At 35.5% G+C, this 21,703-nt stretch overlaps 1 protein-coding gene across 2 annotated transcripts in view; it reads left to right on the top strand.

Moving 5' to 3' along the window:
* The window catches only part of CSMD3 (CUB and Sushi multiple domains 3), a 931,825-nt gene that overhangs the window by 210,009 nt on the left and 700,113 nt on the right, over positions 1-21,703 (top strand). For both annotated transcript variants that reach the window (XM_080646869.1, XM_080646870.1), the window contains exon 4: positions 2,692-2,886. In XM_080646869.1, coding sequence (XP_080502995.1) covers positions 2,692-2,886 — 195 coding nt within the window. The remainder of the gene's footprint in view (positions 1-2,691; positions 2,887-21,703) is intronic.

The following is a 21,703-nucleotide window of genomic DNA, read 5'->3' as shown; positions in this document are numbered from 1 at the left end:
TTTTGATAATTGAAGTACTGACTTTAATTACTCTTTAGGGGGTGAGAAGGAAAAAACTTTATGGATTCTAAGGCCACAAATGGTATTTTCATTAAAAGTATTTCCTTTGTTACTACTATATTCAAGGGATTGAATTGTTATTCAGTTTGTCAAAACTGATTATAACTTCACCATTTCCTGCAGCAAATATTTATTAATCAAATGAATTTTCCAAAATAATAACTCAAAATTAACTATTCATTTCAAATTTATTTTGTAAAGAATTGCTAAAAATTCACAGAAAAATATGTTTTAAATTTCACTGAAAATTAACTTACAACATATGCCTGGGAAAAATAGTAAGGTGGAATATTAAAGATGATTAAACTTGGTTACCAGTATTTAAAATATTAATTTATAATGTATCATTACATGCTAAGGAAGCTTAAGTTAATTGCCTATTATTTATAAAAACATTGATATTTAATTTTATTAGTTATATTCTTTTTTAGGTTTGAATCTGAAAAATAAACATTCTTAAAAGAACTAAAAGCCTATTGTGGGTAAAAATTCAAAGTTTCAGTTCTGTATGCATTTCTTTGTTTTGTTTAATTTCTTTATTGATTAAGATATTACATATGTGTCCTTATTCTCCCATTACCCCCCACCTCCCATTCATGACCCCACCCTCTTTTTTTTTTTTTTTAAATATATTTTATTGCTTTAAAACAGAGAGGAAGGGAAAGGGATAGAGAATTAGAAACGTCTATGAGAGAGAAACATCTATCAGCTGCCTCCTGCACACCTCCTACTGGGGATGTGCCCACAACCAAGGTACATGCCCTTGACTGGAATCGAACCTGGGACCTTTCAGTCCGCAAGCCGACGCTCTATCCACTGAGCCAAACCGGTTAGGGCTGTATGCATTTATTATCCATAAATGACCATTGCTTTTGTAAAGTTGCAACTTCATATTATGAAAAATTTTTAATTTTGATGTTTATTTAATATTGTTATTGATATTTTCAATATTACAGTGGCTTATAATTATTTTATTTAAAATAAAATGATATGCCCTGGCTGGTTTGGCTCAGTGGATAGAGGGTCGGCCTGTGAACTGAAGGGTCTGAGGTTTGATTCCGGTCAAGGGCATGTACCTTGGTTGCGGGCACATCCCCAGTGGGCGGTGTGCAGGAAGCAGCTGATCGATGTTTCTCTCTCATTGATGTTTCTAGCTCTTTCTCTCTGTAAAAAAAATCAATAAAATATATTTAAAAAAGTAAAATGATAGCCCTTGCTGGTTTGGCTCAGTGGATAGACTGCAGGCCTGTGGACTAAAGGGTCCCAGGTTTGATTCTGGCCAAGGGCACATGCTGGGGTTATGGGCTCGATCCCCCCAGTAGGGGATGTGCAGGAGGCAGCCAATCAATGTTCTCTCTCATCATTGATGTTTCTGTCTCTCTATCCCTCTTCCTTCCTCTCTGAAATCAATAAAAATATATTAAAAATACAAATATCTTAAAATGATATTGCATGGAATTTACTAACTGCACAAATGGGATGAATATAAAAAAATGTAAAGATACTTCATTTTTGCCTTGCAATGTCCTTTTTAGCTTTTTATTTTGCAGTAATTACATATTTTCAGGTAATTTATGAAAACAGTATGATTTTCATATATTTTTTATCCAGCTTCCCTTAATATTAATTACATACCTAATCATAACTTGATTGTCCAAACTAAGTTTCTGGTAGTAACTTAACATTTGAATAAAACTATTAGCTAGACTTTAGGCTTTACTCAAACTGGAATACTTTTTAGTATTCCTATTGATTATTACTTATAGAATAAAAATAATATAATTTTATAAATTAGAAAATTTAGAAAATAATATAAGGGAAAATTTTTTCTCTCACTTAATTAAATTCTATAAATTCTTCTATTTCTATAAATTTCTCTCCATTACTTTATTTTTAAAGTGAAATTGTATTTTTGTCTGAAGTGAATATTACTTTAAATATTTCGTATTTGTATGCTCATATATTTTTAATCATCAACTAATAAGATATGACAATAGAAAAAGTATTTTGATATATTGGGCATTTTCCAGATATTTTGCATATTGATCTAATTAAAACTTCACAATTTTATATACTTATTACAATTCTTATTATATTTCCAGGTTAAACAAATAACAGAGCTGAAATTCTAGCCCAATCTCTAACTTCAAAGATGTGTTCATTTTTACTGCACTATATTTTCAAGTGAAAAAAAAATTTCCATCCATATGTGTATCTTTTTCAGATGAATGCTCATGGTTTAGGCTTAAGTACAAGTATCAGAGTAAAGAGATATTAATGTTACTTGATTTGTTTGTTACTATGTTAATAAAATGTAACTTTAAAGAAGTGAAGTAAATGGTATTAATTTGTTTTAATTATATGTACAATATGAGTAATACTGATTTTAGCATTACTACAAAGATTAAGCAATATAAAATATCTAAATTTTTTCAGCACAAAAAATGACATTTGTTCAATAAAATTTGGTTCCCTTCCCAATTTTCTCTGTTCCCTTTATTAAAATGAAATACTTTTTGTGTGACTCCTCTTAAAAGCATAGGATACATCTTGATCTACATTCTTACAAATCTAAAACATTAAAATATGTATTAAAATAACTGTAAACTCTCCTTTCCCTGTCTTCTACAGAATTACAGAGTAGCTCCTGTGGAAACCCAGGAGTCCCACCCAAAGGAGTATTATATGGTACAAGGTTCGACGTTGGGGACAAGATCCGCTACAGCTGTGTAACTGGATATATCCTGGATGGCCACCCTCAACTCACGTGTATAGCCAATACAGTTAATACAGCCTCATGGGATTTTCCTGTACCCATCTGCAGAGGTAAGGAGAAATGGAGAAATACCGTGTTAATTTTTATGCTGATTGAATATTTGACACAATAAAATTATTTTGAAAGTAAGAGTTGCAGTCAGAGAGTATATTTGCAAAACATGATTGGCTTTTGGCAATTGTTTCTTTTATAATATTTGAAGCTTAAAAATTATATATACATATATCATATACTATATGACAAGTTTAGAAAAAAATGCTTGCTAAGGAAAGACTTTATTTTTAAAATGGGACAGTAAATACATTTATATTTATATACATATTTCTGCATACATTGTGTGTATGTGTCTTCGTATTTATGTTAGAAAAATATGGAGTTCATGATGTTTAGAAATATAATTAGACTGTCAAGTCATGTTTTTTTTTAAATTTTGAAATATTGACTGGATTTGTGAATCTTTTAAAGATTTCTGGTAGAGAACTTAGCATAGGAAATTATGAAATTAAGAATGCTGTATAGTTTCTTATCAATACTGATGAACATTATTTGTATCATAGGGAAAACACAATAATATAATAATACTAGAGGCCCAGTGCTCAGGTAGGGTCCCTAGCCCTAGCTGGCCATCAGGGCTGATCGGGGCTTTCCTTCCCCAGCTGCTGGATGCCGGCCAGGGCCTTCCTTCATTCTGTGCCGCCCCCTGGTGGTCACCGCACGTCATAGCAAGCAGTCGAACTCCCGAGGGGACAGTTTGCATATTAGCCTTTTATTATATAGCAGTGGTTCTCAACCTTTCTAATGCTGCAACCCTTTAATACAGTTCCTCATGTTGTGGTGACCCCCAACCATAAAATTATTTTCGTTGCTACTTCATAACTGTAATTTTACTACTGTTATGAATCGTAATGTAAATATCTGTGTTTTCCGATGGTCTTAGACTCTATAGCAGTGGTTCTCAACCCACAGGTCGCCTAAGACCATCTAGCAGGGTCACCTAAGACCATCGGAAAACACAGATATTTACATTACAATTCATAACAGTAGCAAAATTACAGTTATGAAGTAGCAACGAAAATAATTTTATGGTTGGGGGTCACCACAACATGAGGAACTGTATTAAAGGGTCACGGCATTAGAAAGGTTGAGAACCACTGTTATATAGGGTGGACAAAGGTTCAAAGTACAGAGACCAGAGGATAGAACAAGTTCAACATTAGCTGAATTCCTGGATGAACTGTACCCACAGAAATACTGGGCACAATACTGTTTTCTCTCTGGGCTTCATATTTTCTCACAAAAGAGGCTCTCATTTAGCTTTTGACAAGCCTTTGTAATTCCTCTACACATGGGATGTAGGAATGTCCAACTCCTCATCTGAATTACTGTGTAGTTTACTCTTAAACATGTCACCACAAATGCATGCAAGAGAACCCTTGTAAATCAGACACAGCTAACTTCTTATCCCAGCTCTGACCTTTATCATGTGAGTTATATCAGGCAAATCATCAACTCTGTGAGCTTCATCTTAGATTTATCTCTCTTAACCAGTGAGAGAAAACAACCACCACCTGTTCATTCGTTGTGAGGATTAAATAAGATACCTATACCTGTCTCTTAGTAAAATATCTGCCGTGGATGACATTCTTTCAACGTTAGCTTCCTTTAATGCTGCTGCTACTAATAGTAATGCTACCACTGCTACTGTTACACTGTTACTACTGCTGTTTCTGCTGCTGGTGATATTTCTATGACTACTATTAGCTACCATTTATTTGTGCACTTATAGTGTACTAAGATATTATTAGCATAATCACTTTTCAATTTCACAACAATAGGAAACCGAGGTTCAAGGTTGCTCAGTAAATATCAAAAACTATGAAGAGTATGAGATTTTACTTAACTTGCAAGTTAACAAGTTTGTCTGCCACAGTTACTTGAATGGTCATAGAAGGCACAAGGCATTTGGGTCAGAAACAAAGGAAGTTCATTATTCACAGAGGTGTTAGGACCTAATGTACCACCATTTGTGTCAGCTCTGCAAGCCAGATTCTCATAGAATGAGAGGAAGAATGTGAGATGTTTCCATATGTAGTTGGTGGCATTATCAGAGAGGAATCATGAACTTAGGGAAATTGAATCCTTTACAATGGGCACACCTGCCCTTTGCTCTGGAGAGAGACCTTACCTCTGTCTCTCAAGCTTGTAAGCTAACTTGCTCTTCAGTCTGGTGGAAGACACTATTTTTTTTTTCTTTGCGCCTGTTTGCTATACAAACATCTCTGAAAAGGCAGTCTGGTACAAAGATGTGCAGAACTGTTAGAGTCCAAGGCAGAAATGTCTGCCAACGGTAAATTGGGTATGATGGCGATGTCAGATTTGAACCCATTCTGTCTGGTTTCAAAGCCTGAGCTTGCTACCACTTTGGCACTTCATCAAAATAATTAGCATCTCTCTTCAAAAGAATTTTATTATGAGAGGAAATGGTGCTGTATATATGAATCAGCCAAAAGACATATATTCAAGTTTTTAAAAGTGTAAGACTCCCTTTATCAAAAGGACTTAAGGTAGTTAAAAACAGGAAACATTTGTACTAAAAGATGTTTCAATGGAGTAGTTTCAATACCATCTGAAAATTAAATTCTGTTGTGGGGCTTCTTCTCTATCTCAGTTTAGAGCCTGTTTAATAAGAAAGATGAGTCTAAATACTAATTCTGTCCCATATTGACTAGGGCCTTTGAGCAAAAATTATTGATATTTTGGATATTATTTCTTTAGCTGTAATAAGATGAAAAGATAGAAATACCAAAATCACACTACCGTTATAGTTTAATATGATAGCATATGTAAAGGGCCAGGTACATACTAAGTTATTATTTATACTCACTCTATCTTTCTAATTTTCTTTAGCATTTGTTACCATCTCCTTCTGAGAGAAAGGAATTACGCCAACAAAAACTGCATGAAAATCAATTATTCTTATATCCGCGTCTAAACCTAAAACAACATTTCAGTCTTAGTTATTGTTGATATTTAGTTTGATTTTGCCATAGTATATACTCAGCTTCCCTACTCATCACCCTCAAGTACCTTCAGAATTACTTCCTTTGACTCTTTGACTTCCCTTCTAACCTCTATGGTTAAAAAAAAAAAAAATATATATATATATATATATAAAATAAAGTGGCTCCTACTGTTTTTGAAAATTCTGCCACTTCAACTTCATCTGTCAAATTTGCATTTTCTTCTCCTTAGCAGTAATACTAATGAATACATTTACTCACTGAAATATATTTATTAAAGACCTACGATGTGCAAAGCATTATTTCTTGTACCGAGGATCAAAACATGATTCAGAAACAAGTTTTGCCTTTAAAAACCAAATTCTAGTGTGGCTGATCATAATGTAATCATATAATTAAAATAATCCTATATAATAAAAGAATAATATGCAAATTGACCGTCACTCCAAGACACAATATGGCCGCATGTGGTCATGTGGTCAAAGATGGCTGCCCCCATGTGGACACAAGATGGCCACCACAAGATGGCCAGCAGGGGAGGGCAGTTGTGGGCAGTTAGGGGTGTCCGGGCCAGCAGAGGAGGGCAGTTGGGGGTGACCAGGCCAGGAAGGGAGGGCAGTTGGGGGGGACCCAGGCCTGCAGGGGAGGCCAATTGGGGTAAACCAGGTCAGCAGGGGAGGCCAGTTGGGGGACACCAGGACTGCAGGGGAGAGCAGTTGGGGGGAGACCAGGCCTGCAGTGGAGGACAGTTGGGGGGACCCAGGCCTGCAGGGGAGGGCAGTTGGGGGGGACCAGGCCAATAGGGAAGGGCAGTTGGGGGGGACCAGCCCTGCAGGGGAGGGCAGTTGTGGTTAATTAGGCCAACGGGGAGGGCAGTTAGGGGTGACTGGGCCAGCAGGGGAGCGCAGTTGGAGGGACCAGGCCTGCAGGAGAGGACAGTTAGGGGTGACCAGACTGGCAGGGGAGGGCAGTTAGGAGTGACCAGGCCAACAGGGGAGGGCAGTTAGGGGCAATCGGGCTGGCAGGGGAGCAGTTAGGTGTCGATCAGGCTGTCAGGGGAATGGCTAGGGAGTGATCAGGCTGACAGGCAGAAGCGGTTAGAGGCAATCAGGCAGAAGTAGGCGAGCAGTTCGGAGCCAGCAGTCCTGGATTGTGAGAGGGATGTCTGACTGCCTGGTGGGATTGGGCCTAAATGGGCAGTTGGACATCCGTCAAGGGGTCCCAGATTGGAGAGGGTACAGGCTGGGCTGAGGGACACCCCCCCCCCATGAATTTTGTGCACTGGGCCTCTAGTACAGTGGTCGGCAAACTCATTAGTCAACAGAGCCAAATATCAACAGTACAGCGATTGAAATTTCTTTTGAGAGCCAAATTTTTTAAACTTCTTCTAACGCCACTTTTTCAAAATAGACTCGCCCAGGCCATGGTATTTTGTGGAAGAGCCACACTCAAGGGGCCAAAGAGTCTCATGTGGCTCGCGAGCCACAGTTTGCCGACCACTGCTCTAGTATATGATAATTGCTTTAATATCAGAATGTGTACTGTTTTAGGCACCTTGATAAGGAAAATCATAGATTCTCTCAGTTGGGTGGAAGGAAATTCGGTTAGGGACAATGTTTTAAGAGTAGCTTTCAGAGAGGTCTTGCTAAAAACACAAACTATATAGAACAAGAACATTTTCAATGAAGCCATCATTTTCCTTTTTAACCTCAAAATAGTTCTCGGTGTTACTAATATTCACTGGCTATGGTAGAGTATATAAAGTCACACTTAATAAAGCACATGATCTAATTTTTAAGGAGCAATTTATTTCCCACTAACCATTTTTAAAAATGAAAACTGAAACAATAGAGGAATAGTGTATTTTGATTTTGTGTAGTTGTCATTCATTATGAAAGAAACGATGGGAGACTGTTCAGTCCAAGGATTCCCTCCTCTGTTCTTTGCCATTTGATAGTATGCAGATTCTTTGTTTTATAATCTCACAGCGGGCCGATAACCCTGTAATGATATACTTATTGCTTTCTCTAGAGTTTATATAGAGTCTCTCCTTGATTAAATTCTTGTCTTTCAGGGAGTTCTTTTGATGTTTCCTAACAATGATAGTTTAATTAAGAAAAATGAATGCCACATCAACCTAGAGGATATGGTGCAAGGGCTTTTGTGTTCATTCATAGGCAAGATGAATTTCATCAACACCATCTGCTATTATTGGTAAAAGGCAGCTAACTGCCTGATGCTGGGCTAAAGAATATTCGATAAAAAGTGACACTGACTCCTGTGCTCTCAGTCTAGAGTGAAAATGCCTGCACACGTGCCTTTTCTGTGTCCCTCCTTCAATAGACGTTTGCATGACACTGACTGCCACTGAGCTTGATGTGGCCTCAGAGTCCTCTTCATTCCATTGCTCCCAGCACTGTGGTCTGAATAAGAACAGTTGGCAGACAATGTAAAATGAATATGCTCTTCCTAGGTTAAACAGTCTAAAATTCATAATGTTATTTGTATTAAGAATGGCATTTGATATACACACCTCAGAGCAAACTAATAAAGGTGCGTGTAAAAGTTACACGTAAATTATAGTATTATCAATGCAGCTAAATTTGATTATACACACACACACACACACACACACACACACACACACACACACATCATGCTATTTGATTGGAAGAATGAACATTTTAAGATTTAAGGAGTCAATCATAGTCAATTTAAGGTTGGTTTAGGATGATTTTAGATAAATTAGAAAAAATATTCGAAAGGTGTTATATTTCCTTGGATGATTTGATAACTTTATAGTTAAAAATAAAGATCTTGGGCTCTATGTAATGTTTCAGGATAGCACAAATCATTGAAGTGTATAATGTAAAATATTGACATTTATTTTGATCTGACAGGTCAGATGCTGATGGGGGAAGGCTTGGATGTTAGTGATGTAGATGTCATAGTCAACTGGTGCCATCTAAAGCAAATGTTTGACAGTACAGATAAGCAAAAGGGCTAATAAGTGAACTGCTATCTCTGACAAAGCAAAATGAATTGCAGTTATGTAAATTAGCAGTGAAGAGTGAAAGGGTCTTCTATGTTTTATTCTTGGGAATAAGTCTGCCTTCTACTGCAACATGATAAAGAAAATAGCTAATGGAAAAAATAGCAGCAGCTTGTATAGTCAAAACATAATATCATTCTCCTACTTTAAATCTCTATCAGTGATTCAGGATCAAAGCATGATACCGAAACATGGAATTGGGATGAACAGTTAAAGGCAATAGTGTGAGCCCTAACCGGTTTGGCTCAGTGGATAGAGCCTCGGCCTGTGGACTGAAAGGTCCCAGGTTCGATTCCAGTCAAGGGCATGTACCTTGGTTGCGGGCACATCCCCAGTGGGAGGTGTGCAGGAGGCAGCTGATCAATGTTTCTCTCTCATCGATGTTTCTAGCTCTCTATCCCTCTCCCTTCCTCTCTGTAGAAAATCAATAAAATACATTTAAAAAAAAAAAGGCAATAGTGTGAAAGGGGAAAGAGGGGCGAGTTTTAGCCAGTTGTTCTCTATGTTAAAATTATACCAAAAGCCCTCCAAAGAAGTAGTGACTTCTAATCAAAGGTTAAAGGCAAAACAAATAAACAATCAGAAGACCTAGCAAAGTGTGTTAAAAAGAGTAAACTTTGTAAAAAATTATTGATTAAACTGGTGTAAGGGGCTGGTGAAAAGCTGTTCACTGTGTTTATGTGTTCCCATGCTTAGGTCTCTGGAAACCATCTCAAAAGGCATTAGAAAACAGAAAATGCCATTTATTCTGTGTATATGTACTGACCACACCCTTATGCATGTATAAATGCTGAGATTTGATATTCACAGGTATGATACTACATTAATAATAGATCTGGTTATTGATAAAAGCCAAGTAAAAATAATGAAAAATGAAGAAAACTGGAAACTGTTTTTGAATTGAAAACCCAAACACATAAATAACTCAGTGTAATGTTCGGTTCATTCCTTTATAGTGATTAAACATATTAATAAGCTGCAAAGTGAAAAATGAAACTCTTTTCTATTGTGAGATTTTCTATACTAGACCAAACTTTACTTTTTTGAAAATATATTTTTATTGATTTCAGAGAGGAAGGGAGGAGAGAGAGATAGAAACATCAGTGGTGAGAATCATCGATCAGCTGCCTCCTGCATTCCCCCCACTGGGGATCGAGCCCGCAACGCAGGCATGTGCGCTTGACCGGAATCGAACCCAGGACCCCTCAGTCCGCAGGCCGACGCTCTATCCACTGAGCCAAACTAGCCAGGGCAAACTTTACTTTTTTTAAGCTAAAATCTGCAGTTTATTATTATTTTTATTTGATCAAGAGAACCTACTAAGCAGCCTTCTTTTTTCCCCTTAAATACACTCCCAAAACAGAGGATGTTTTAGTGTAACTCCCTGAATCACAGAAAGAATAGTGTTAATGAGAAACTGATCTATGCCAAAGAAAAAATAATTCAAATTGACTGTTGAATATCAAACTGTCACGATCCAGGCCGTGAATTAGGAATTCATTTTTAGAATCAGGGTTTTTGTGGTTTGATAATGTTGCTCAGAAAAAATGGCAAGAGTAGTGGAGAAAGTGAAAGCCTGTGCTAAGACATTGCCATTATTTCTGAGCAACATTATTTGGGTAGAACATCTTGTTTTCATTTGTCCTGTCATTTCATAAAGAGTGATCTGGTCTCTTTATGTGAACTGCTATATTTGATAGTAACGAGGAAAATATTTTGTGTGTGCTTTTTAAATAAATAAGCAAGTTAAGCATGAATCCTTTGGTGACAGGGTTATGTTATCACCTCAGAGACTGCCAGCAATACCTGAGGGATGTCTGGCCACAAGGAAGAATTACAAATGCCCAGGTCACCTGCTGCTTCTTCATTTCTCCCTAGAAAAATGCTGACTGTTTTATCAACAATCAAACCAAGATTCAGCTGCCCTCTCATGTACCCTAACCTTGTTCTGGAAAGTCCATTTGTGTGATAAAATGATGACATTGTTTTAGTAGTAGCCAGCATGGTAGTGCAAAGGACACATGATTTGTATTTAGGGGCATAAGACCTGTGAGTGGATTTGTCTTCCTGCCACGTATTACCTGAGAGTGTTGTTTCTTATGTAAAAATTGAGTATTTTTACCTATTTCAGGCGATTGTAAATGTTAGGGAGATTAGATTAAGTGAAATAATGTTTTAAAAAATTGCTTATATAATGCCTAGCACAAAAAAAGGTACTCAAATCATGAAAATTGGTTCTAAACAGATAAAATAGTACTTTGTAAAAATAATGTGAAAATTATAGCTATCACTGATTATGTTATATTTTGTTTAAAATCTTTAAAAATATTTATTGACAGTTAAATATGTGCCTGGAGTTTTGAAATAATGGAGAGTATTTTTAAAAACAAGAGAGTAAACTCTAGAAAAAGTAGACATGGGCTTAGTAAAGGCCTTGGTTTGCTCTGTTTCTACCACTGAGAAAATATAGAACTTTTATCTAGATATCTAATTTTTCAGTCTTGTTTTCTCATTGGTATAATAGGGAAATTCCTCATTATTTTATAGTATTATGATGAGGAGTATATTAGTTTATATGTATATAAAATACCTAATCTATAATATTCAACAAGTAGTAATTACTATCTTATGCTTCTTGTCTTCATTAAAACAGGTATTTGAAGTCCAACCAGCAGAGAATGGATGTTTCTAGGTTCTAGAACCATACAGTCATTGGGAATTATTTTTTCTCAGAGTTGTAATGGTTAAGTCCCACATTGGTCTAGTAAATTAGTTTGGGATCAGCAAATAATATACATGAGTACTGAGAATATATTTCCCAAGGCAAACATAGCATTTCTGAGTCATTTATTTCTGGAATTACTAATATTTAAAGTATCCTATATAATAAGAGGCCAATATGCTAATCAACAAATGGCAGGACGACCAATTGCTATGATGCACACTGAACAACAGGGGCAAACACTCAACACAGGAGCTGGGCTCATGGCTGGCGAGCGCAGTGGCAGTGGTGGGAGTCTCTCCTGCCTCCACGACAGTGCTAAGGATGTCTGACTGCCAGCTTAGGCCTGCTCCCAACAAGGAGCGGGCCTAAGCCATCAGTTGGACATCCCCTGAGGGCTCCCAGACTGCGAGAGGGCACAGGATGGGCTGAGGGACCCCCGCTGAGTGCACAAATTTTGTGCACAAGGCCTCTAGTATTCAATAATTAAAGTGATGTCTGTTAAGAAGTCACTATGCACAGACCACATTGCTAAGAAAACTGATGGATGAAACAGCTTCAGGCTTCATGAAACTCATAGTCTGTTAAATATGGGAATGTTATCTATTTGGCGATGTGTGTCCTCTAATTCTATGCAAAAACAGCGGTATTCTTTCATAAGCAATAGGTGCTGGCCTTTCCTTGTATTTCTTATACTTAGAAAAGAAAATTGGGACCTTCTATTATCCTATATAATCCTATATAATAAAAGCCTAATATACTAAGTGTCTGGTCATCTGGTCGGCTATTCAACCAATCAAAGCATAATATGCTAATGATATGCTAAGGCCTCTCAACCACTTGCTATGACATGCACTGACCACCAGGGGGCAGACAGTCGACTGGTCGACCAGTTGCTATGACATGCACTGACCACCAGGGCAGATGCTCTTACCATAGGTTAGCTTGCTGCTAGGGTCTGGCCGATTAGGACTGAGCGAGAAGGGCTGGACATGCCCTGGAGCCCTCCTGTGGTTCCTCCCTGGCTGGCCAACCTCCCGTGTTCCTCCCTAACCCCAATCGTGCACCAGTGGGGTCCCTCAGCCTGGCCTGCGCCTTCTCGCTATCCGGAACCCCTCAGGGGATGTCGGAGAGCCAGTTTTGGCCCCATCCCACAGGCCAGGCTGAGGGACCCCACTGGTGCATGAATTCGTGCACTGGGCCTCTGGTTTCCATATAATTGGCCTGTGTTGTAACTCATAGTCAGCCATGTTCTTATCATCCAGCTCACACATTTTTTCCCCCGTTTGATATTTGTGAGTTTCAGTCTTCATTCAGGTAGCTATTTATTCCCCTCTCCCCCTTTTTAATCCTGTGTATAAAAACTCAAACATTTTGTTGCTTTACTCTATCATTCAAGTTTTTCTGATCTTTCATCTGTCATTTTTATTTTAAACTAATCCATTTTCTTTCACAATAAAAATAAATCATTAGACCTGTATTTTTAGTATTATATGTTATGATATTATTTATTTATAGAGATTTATATTTTTTCTTTAATAGAATTATTTCCATTTTTATCTTTTGGTATAATTCCTAGAAATATTCTGACAATTAATATTTGGAAAATCAAAGACAAAAGTCAGTTTCTTTTTGAGGAAATTGAGTCTTGATTTTGCTTATTTGTGTAATTTTTGAGCCATATGCTTCTATAGAGGCTTTTGTTTATTTGGGATTTTTTATGTATTTGTTTTGACAAATAAGAATTTAAAGTATTTGTTCCAAATGAAAGATCATCTGAAGGAAGTTTAAAGTTTTTAAGGAAGCTATAACAAATAGTTTTTTTTAATGTTGCTCCCAAAATAGAAATAGAATTTTATAGACATCAAGTAATGCTCATTTCTAACACTTATCTACATTTTAAAACATGTAGACATAAAAGATTATGTTATCTTTTATTCAAATGATTATGTGGGACCATGACTTAAATGAAAAATTTTGGGGCATGCTTAGCCAAAAATATATTGACAGCTTCAGAATTCCCTGTGGTGAAATAGACTGCTCAATGCATGATAAGAACCTTGAAAAGCAATCTTCTAACTTCCTGCTAGGACATAAACTCAGTGAACCACAATAATGACCATCTGGTATTCTGTTGCTCTTTGTAAAGCCACCAGTCTAAAGATAAGGAAAAATAATTTAGGATAAATGAATGGAGGAAGAGGATGGTAGTGCACCAAAGACACTGGATAATGTTATGTGACACATATTCCAATGGACTTTTGCCACGTCAAAATTCCTTATTTTTTTTGTGCTAAGAAAGCACAACAATAAGAATTTTTTATAGGAATTATTCTGCAAAACACTTTACACATTTTTTTTTTTAATATTGAGCTCTTTCTCCTCTCTGAAGTTTGATTGGTCACTACTAATCTAGATAAGTTATGTTAAGGGTGTGTGTGGTTGAGACATTCAATGATGAAAGATCTTCTATACAGTTAATAATAGATGACAAAATCCAGTGTTTAAACTTGTATGCCTTTAGTAACTCTAATTTTTGGTCTTTTGCTGAATGTGCTTGAAATCTAAAATTTTTCTATAGTTACTTTTTTTAAGCTTTTTTCCCCAATTACAGATCTGACCAAAAAGAACAAATAATTTTCTTTTTATTATATAATTATTATGTGTGTAAAACTGGCAGTAACTATCTTAAAAATGAAGTCTTGAAAAATAACTATTTTGTCTATCATTTTTGTTATTTATTTTACTAATTCCTTATGGTTTTGACCAAGCAATTTTTTCTTTATTTATTGATCCTTATATTTGAGGATACCATAGCATTCTAAATAAAATATTAAGGTCACTTATTACATATTTATATGTAACTTATAGCTAACATAAAAAATCATTTGATGCAGCATGAAAACATGATACCCATAGCAAATAAGTTAAATGCAAATAGGGATATCTATGTTAAAAGAAAATAACAGAAGAATAAGATGAAACCAAGAGCAAGGTTTATACATAAGCGTAAAGTTCTGCATTTTTAGATGCTTGATAGAATCAGCATTTTATTTTGTTTTAATTCATCTGGGAATATAAACATCTGAAAAATATTAGTTCATAGTCTCACAAAGTAAAAGAAAATAATTTGAGGTGGAAAAATAAACTTACTAAGCAGAATGAGAAAATCTGTATGTACTATATCACAAAGAAGAAACATTGTAATTTAATCATCTATACTTATTCTATAGAGAGTGGATACTATCTAGATTCCTATTTTATAGATATGGAAACAGAGGAACAACAAGGTTAAGAAAATTTCACAAGGTTAGGAAAAGGTAGAGCTAGGGTTTGAAATCAAGCAATTTGGCTCCAATACCATCTGTATTCTCTCTTTTCTGTTGTTTTGATTATAAAACTTTTTTTGCATTTTTTCTTTAGTCTTAGCCTATGCAGATATTTTAGCATTTTTGTTTTTAAAATTTATCTTTATTGTTGAAAGTATTAAGATGTCCTCCTTCCCCCCCCCATTGGTCCCCAACCCCCTGCTCTCCTCTCCTCAGACCTTTTTTTTTCTTTTAAATTAAACAAAACCAATCAACCAAACAGAAGTCTTAATCTTAAAACAACCTACTGTCAAGTGACTGTCTTGTTTTCTACTTTATTTCAACTCAAAATTTATTAAGTTTGATCTTTTCTTGTTTGTATCTTTTTTCTCTTCACTAAACACTTTTTCAAATTTCAAAATATTTTAATGAGTAATTATAGAGAAAGTACTTTCAAGGTTTAGGGAACAAATGTATTTAGTCATATAATGTGTATAGTCATTGAATGTTTATAGCTGTTTGTATAACTTGAGGAAACTAAAAGTGAGCTTACTTTGGGTGGAGAGGAGATAATTTCAACTGAGAAGATCTGTTAAAATCATCTTTTGGAGAGTTTTTAAGCCTGGAATAAAGAGCTTGAAATTTATTCTCTAGGCAGGTGTAAGCCATTAAGTATATTTGAAAGGTTTTTTTAGATAGTAAGCATGGTTTTTGGACAATATGGCAAATGCTGTTCATCTAAATGTATTCATCATAAATTAGAGATCATCAACAGTAGGCAGAAAGTTTGTCCTCCATTTTTGCATACACAAGAAAAATTTGCAGAGAAATGGAGGATCATTGAGGGAAGTTTCTGTTTCCCATCTGCATCATCCCTTCATACTACTGGAACAAAATAGCATAGAATGGGTAGCTTATAAACAACAGAAATTTATTTCTGACAATTCCGGAGGCTGGGAGGTCTAAGATTAAGGCACCACTACACTTTAGCATATGAATTTTGGAACATCACATGCATTTAGTCTATGGCACCATCTCAAGAGTAATAATAATTAATGTTTATTAAGTCCTTACCATGTTCTAAGGATAGTTCTATGGATTATATAATAATTATCTAATTTTACCTTTATAAAAGCTTGTCATTTAGGTATTATGATTTTCTTATTACAAGTATCTATTGAGGTTAGCGGAGGTTAAAATCTTGCCAAAATTCATGGTGAATTGGGATTAAACGTAGTAAACTAGAACCATTTTTTGTAACATCTTTGTGAGATTCTAGAACTATTATAAATGTCCAATTAGAGTAATATTTCCTATTTATAGTACTCTGAATTTATGGAAAGACTATCCCAATTGCTTGTAAAAGGGGAGTGAATCCACCATTGCTAGTTAAGACAAATTAAGATGCATTCCCTGGGATACTGTGAATGCTCCGAGGATAGAGTAAAATTCCCTTTAGTGAGAAAAATTGAGTGGCTGTTGGTATCTACCTTAGTGACTAGTAAAAGTTTAGTTAGGGACATGCTGCACTTGGCTCTGGAACATTTTATTAGGAAGACCATCTTTAGATTCCTTGTGGGACTCTCTCCTTCTCCATGAGTTTTAGCATCTTCAGTGCATGGTCTGGTTTGATTTAACACCCTTCCCCTGAACAAAGCATATTGTTCCTGAATTATATTGCAGATGATTACTTTAAAGATTAAAGAGAGAATTTCTTAGTAATGGTCAGAGATGAACAGATATTGTATGGCATATGGGAGTAGATTATTCAATGAGGACATTTTTATGATTCCCTTCCCCAGCAATCCCCAGTAATGTCAAAGGTAAAATTCAGTTATAGGGGGATAATTTGTGTCCACGAATCCTTCTAAAATTTAGCTAAATTTAATTTTAGATTAACAAAGTAAATATTACAAGTTATGGTTCATTTTCCTTTGTATGCTATAGATACACAAGGTCCTGATAAAATTAGTTTGTTTCATACAAAGACATTCTTCTACCAACTATAAAACTTAAGAATTCTTCCTAGTTTAAACTACTTTCAACATAAAACACATGGAGTGAAAGTTAAAAATAAAGATGGAAAAGGAATAAAAATAGTAGAAAAAGAAAATGTGAAAGTGATAACATAGCTATATGACTGAACGAATTGTGTAACTTAGCCATTCTTATTTATTGGATTCAACATTTAAGAATATATATTACTCTTCCAGTTGAATCAATGGATATCATCTAATATGCATCAATGAACCTTGCATTTTAAGCAATTTATTATTGAGGAATATGTAAAAAAACATGCTAAGTCTTTTATGGATTAGTGTAGAAGAAAAATTTAGTAAGACTCTATTATAATCATCATTATAAACTACCCAAATAATTTCCGAATAAAACTTATATAAATAACTATATAAATAGATAATTGAAAGTGGTTGACTCCATAACTTTAAATAAAGTTTATTCTGTCAACTTACGTTTTCAGAAAAAATCAAGGTATTCCTCTCACCTATAGTTATTTACAAAAATATCAATGACCACATTTATTTTACTCTCTGACATAGCTTTTTTAGTGTTGTTTTTCCTGAGGTCAAGTGTTTTGATTTTCATTCTATAATATTCTGACTTAGTAGCTGGATAGATTAGTGAGCAGAAGCCCCATTTCATTTCCTTTAATATGTAAAAATTGGTGTATGGCTTGTATCAGATTAGGCTAGGTCACACGGCAATAACAAATAACCCCACAATCTCAGTAGCTTTGTAAATGAAGGTTGATTTTTTTTCTCAGTCTGCCTATCCAGTGGCAAGTGGACTTTGCTTACCATAGTCACTAGCTATCTCAGGATTATAGAGGCCTCTTCTCAGGTCATTTCCCCCTAACTGCTATGGCAAGGTAAAAAAGGGGGGAAAAAAGAAAAAGTACAAATGGCAATTAAAATTTTGGTCAGGAAGTGAGTGCCACAGGGTATGCCCACTTTTATTTCACTGGATAAATAAATAAATAAAAACTACAAATACTTTAAACTGGTGGAGAAGTACAAGCCTGCCACAAGCCCAGAAGTAGCAGAGTTGTAATACCAAGTGACTTTAAGGAACAGAAATTATATCCGGATTTCCTAATAAGGTGCAGTTCCTGAGCTAAAATGCAATATTGATATCTGCTAACAGGATAAGGTATCTCAGACACTTGAATAAGTCTTAGAAAATCTTGCTAATTTTAAGAAATCATCTAGCACCATCTTCTTTACTCTCCTCCATCATTGTTCTCCATCATGCATGTGTTGTAAAAGGGATTATTACTATAAATTTAGGACATATTTCCCATCATCAGATCTTTTTTTTTTATCAAGCAAGTCCTTTAAAAATTGTGTACAATACTTACATATCTAAATCTAGATCTATATACAGAGATTTATAACCAAATTGTTCTGATTATATGTTTTCACAGCACCATATTACATATGCTGTGTCTAGAGTGAATGGTGTTACGCTTAAATTTGCAACTTTATTCAGGGAGAGGCTCTGTGACTTCTAAAAGGATAAGAGAAAATATCACCATTTGTTTCAATTTGCTTAAAAAGGCTTTGCTTGGGGTGATGGGTGCACAATGCAGTGTGCAGATGATGGTTCATTGAGTTGTACACTTGAAAGCTGTATGGTTTAGCAAACCAATGTCACCCCAATAAATTAAATTAAAAATAAATAAATTTAGTTACTATAGTAGGTGAGGAAGAAAAAAGAATGAAATTGGGTAATTTGCATTTGAAAACTATGAGCTTGGACAAAGTCAACTCAAGGAATGGTGTTCAATTTAATTGTTCTCTTTTCTCACCTCATAAGTAATATTAAAAAATCTTACCTGCAGCTCACAAATCCACAAATGTTCCGTTCTTGTTCCTGCCCCTCTTCTCATCGCAGAATCAGTAATGTCAGCTTTTCTTCCGGCAGATTGATTAAAAGAATTTTTTTTTTCATTTCATTTTTGTCTAGAAGTGTTGGCTTATCATAGTTTATTACAAACTTGCCTATTCAGTCACAATTTTCGGTTCAGTTAGTGGTGATAGCAGTATATTTTTTTCTGCCTTAGATGTTTGTGAATAAATATATTCTGTGTTAAGTTCTGCCCCTCCTTTTACTACTACTTATGTTTGGAAATTATTTCAAAATTTGTCATCATGAAAGCCGATCTATATACATATTCTAAGAATTGAATTTTCTCAGGAACCTCACTAGAGGCGGAAATGTTATGGTTTAAAATTCAGAACAATACTTTATTTAGCATTGTAACTTCCCAGAGAATAGCATAAATTTGATTTCTTTGCTTTTCTCTGTGAGGTAGCCATTTTTACAGCTGTCACAAAATTAGATTTAAATTCATCATAAGGAAGTTATATATTCATGGAGAGATGTGTTTATAAACATATTTCATCTTCTGAAAATAGAACTATTTCTGCATTTTGAGCATCTATTTCTGAAATGCTGAGTGCCAACAGAGAAATTATATGAAATACACAATGATTTTCATCAACTCCATCAATGCCTAATGTATCTGGTGTAAAATTTTGTGAGGAATATACATCTGAGGACCTTTAAGTATTAAGAATACATGAAGCTATTTAAAACATTAATTATTTTGGCATAAGTAGACTGTATCAGATGAAACGGCTCTATAATGTAGCATACAGAAATTTCCCAGATTTTTATTAGCCTTTGAGGAAATTGAGGAGAAACAAAGAAATTAAAAAGAATATTGTCAACAACTATTAAGATTTTAGATTTTGCCTTACTTAGAAGCTAGCAAGTTATCCTGCCACAGAGTTTATACACTGTCTAAAACAAAAAACAAAACAAAAACCAAACTCCCAAAAAAACATGAGACCCTAGGGGCAGAGACAAAGGACTTTATTAATTTAAACACAGCAAACATCATGAGCTTCATGGTCAAATCAGTTCACCTTGCATAAGTTGCCCTCTGAGAACCACAAAGCAATGTGAACTATTACAGGTGGACACTTTGTGCAGTAAGTTTGTGTCATGCTGAGGGAGTCCAAACTTAAGAAACTCCAATAGTGTAAATGCAGACTTTTAGCAAACCTGCCTAATATTTGCCCCAAAGGAAGACATTACTTGTGTGTGAGTGTTGTAAATATTTAACAAAGGTTTTATACTCTTACACATACTGTATAATTTATTTAAAAATTATTAAGGACAGCTCTAGTAAACACATTGCATCTTTAAGGATTAATTACTCCTAAGATTATTCTTTTTATTTTGTAGCACAATGGGAAGCCAGTTCTTCATTTCACCCAACTTAAAAGATCCCTTAACTTAAAAAAATAGGAATGGTCATGTGGGGATCCATAACTTTCAATACATTATTTTTATTATCCTTGTCAGGAAATCTCTCTGCTCCAGAGGGAGACCCTATCTTTATCTCACTATCCTGTTTGTTATACTAATGTCCTTATAAAGATAGTTTAAGATAAAAATATAATGTTGTGCCCAGTCACAGTAGAGTCAAAGGATATAAAAGTGGGGTGGGGAAGAGAACATTTATCTTGTCTTTTTTAAAAAATTTATATCTTCCTCATCATAGAATTTTTGCATTGATTTTCATATTTTTTAAAATAACTTGTCTTGATTACTGAATTTTTAGCATCTGAGATCAGTGCCTCACTTCCCTGACTTTAGTTCTTGCCCTATAACAGCCAATATAAAATTTCAGAAATATAATATCATCTAACAAACACAAACTAACTTTATTGCTAGTTTTTTTGGCTTCAAAGTGCATGTAACATAAGGTTAAGTTCAGAAGATGTATTTGTACTAAGTTCAAAATACATTCTTTCCAAGGGTCTACTAATTTCCTTTCTTAAAAAAAATAATGATTTTAAATATTTTGGTGTTCATCTAATGAGCATAATCACAGATGTCCTTAAATATAGTACACTACCTTGTGCAATTATGGTTTGATCTGTTGTTTGTCATATTTATCAGCTTTGTTGATGAAAAATACAAAAGTGTCTTAAAATACTTTCAAAAATTATTTTTTAAGATATATCATGTTGTAAATGGTAATTCATATCAGAGATCCTAAGAAATATTTAAAAATCCAGGTATTTAGATGGTTCTCAGATGTTTCTAGTGATTTTAGTGGGTGGAAGTCAGTGAGGCACAAGCACTTGAGTCCCTTGAGAGAAGATGAGTCCTGCACTACCCGTTTTTACAGATTTCAGGACTTCTGAGAGATCTTTTCCTTCAATAAGATAAAGTGGTATTTTTCCAAAGCTCCTATTCATGGCTTAAGAAGTCTTTACACTTGGAAATTCAGTATGACCCTTTGAGTTTCAAATTATTTTAAAAGGCAGGCAATAACCATGACAGGACAGATATTCTTAACAGATTTCTTTGTTGTATCTATTTATGTAAAAGGCTAATATGCAAAGTGTCCCCTCAGGAGTTCAACCATGAGACCGGGAGTTCAATCATTCGCTATGATGTACACTGACCACTAGGGGGCGGCAGCGGGGTGCTGAGGGAGTGAAGGAAGGAGGAGGTGGGGGGGAACTGCCCAGTGGCGGCACACAGGTGGCGAGGGAAGAAGGAGGCGGGGAGGCGAGGGAACCGTGCTGTGGTGGTGTGTGGGTGGTGAGGGAAGAAGGAGGTGGGGAGGCGAGGGAACCGTGCTGTGGTGGTGTGTGGGTGGTGAGGGAAGGAGGAAGTGGGGTGTGTGGGTGGTGAGGGAAGGAGGAGGCGGGGTGTGTGGGTGGT

The sequence above is a fragment of the Plecotus auritus genome, assembly GCF_963455305.1.
Source record: "Plecotus auritus genome assembly, chromosome: 11".
In the NCBI taxonomy this organism is placed as follows: Eukaryota; Metazoa; Chordata; class Mammalia; order Chiroptera; family Vespertilionidae; genus Plecotus; species Plecotus auritus.
Note: the sequence above shows the minus strand (reverse complement) of the source record. Positions and strands in the feature narration are given on the sequence as shown.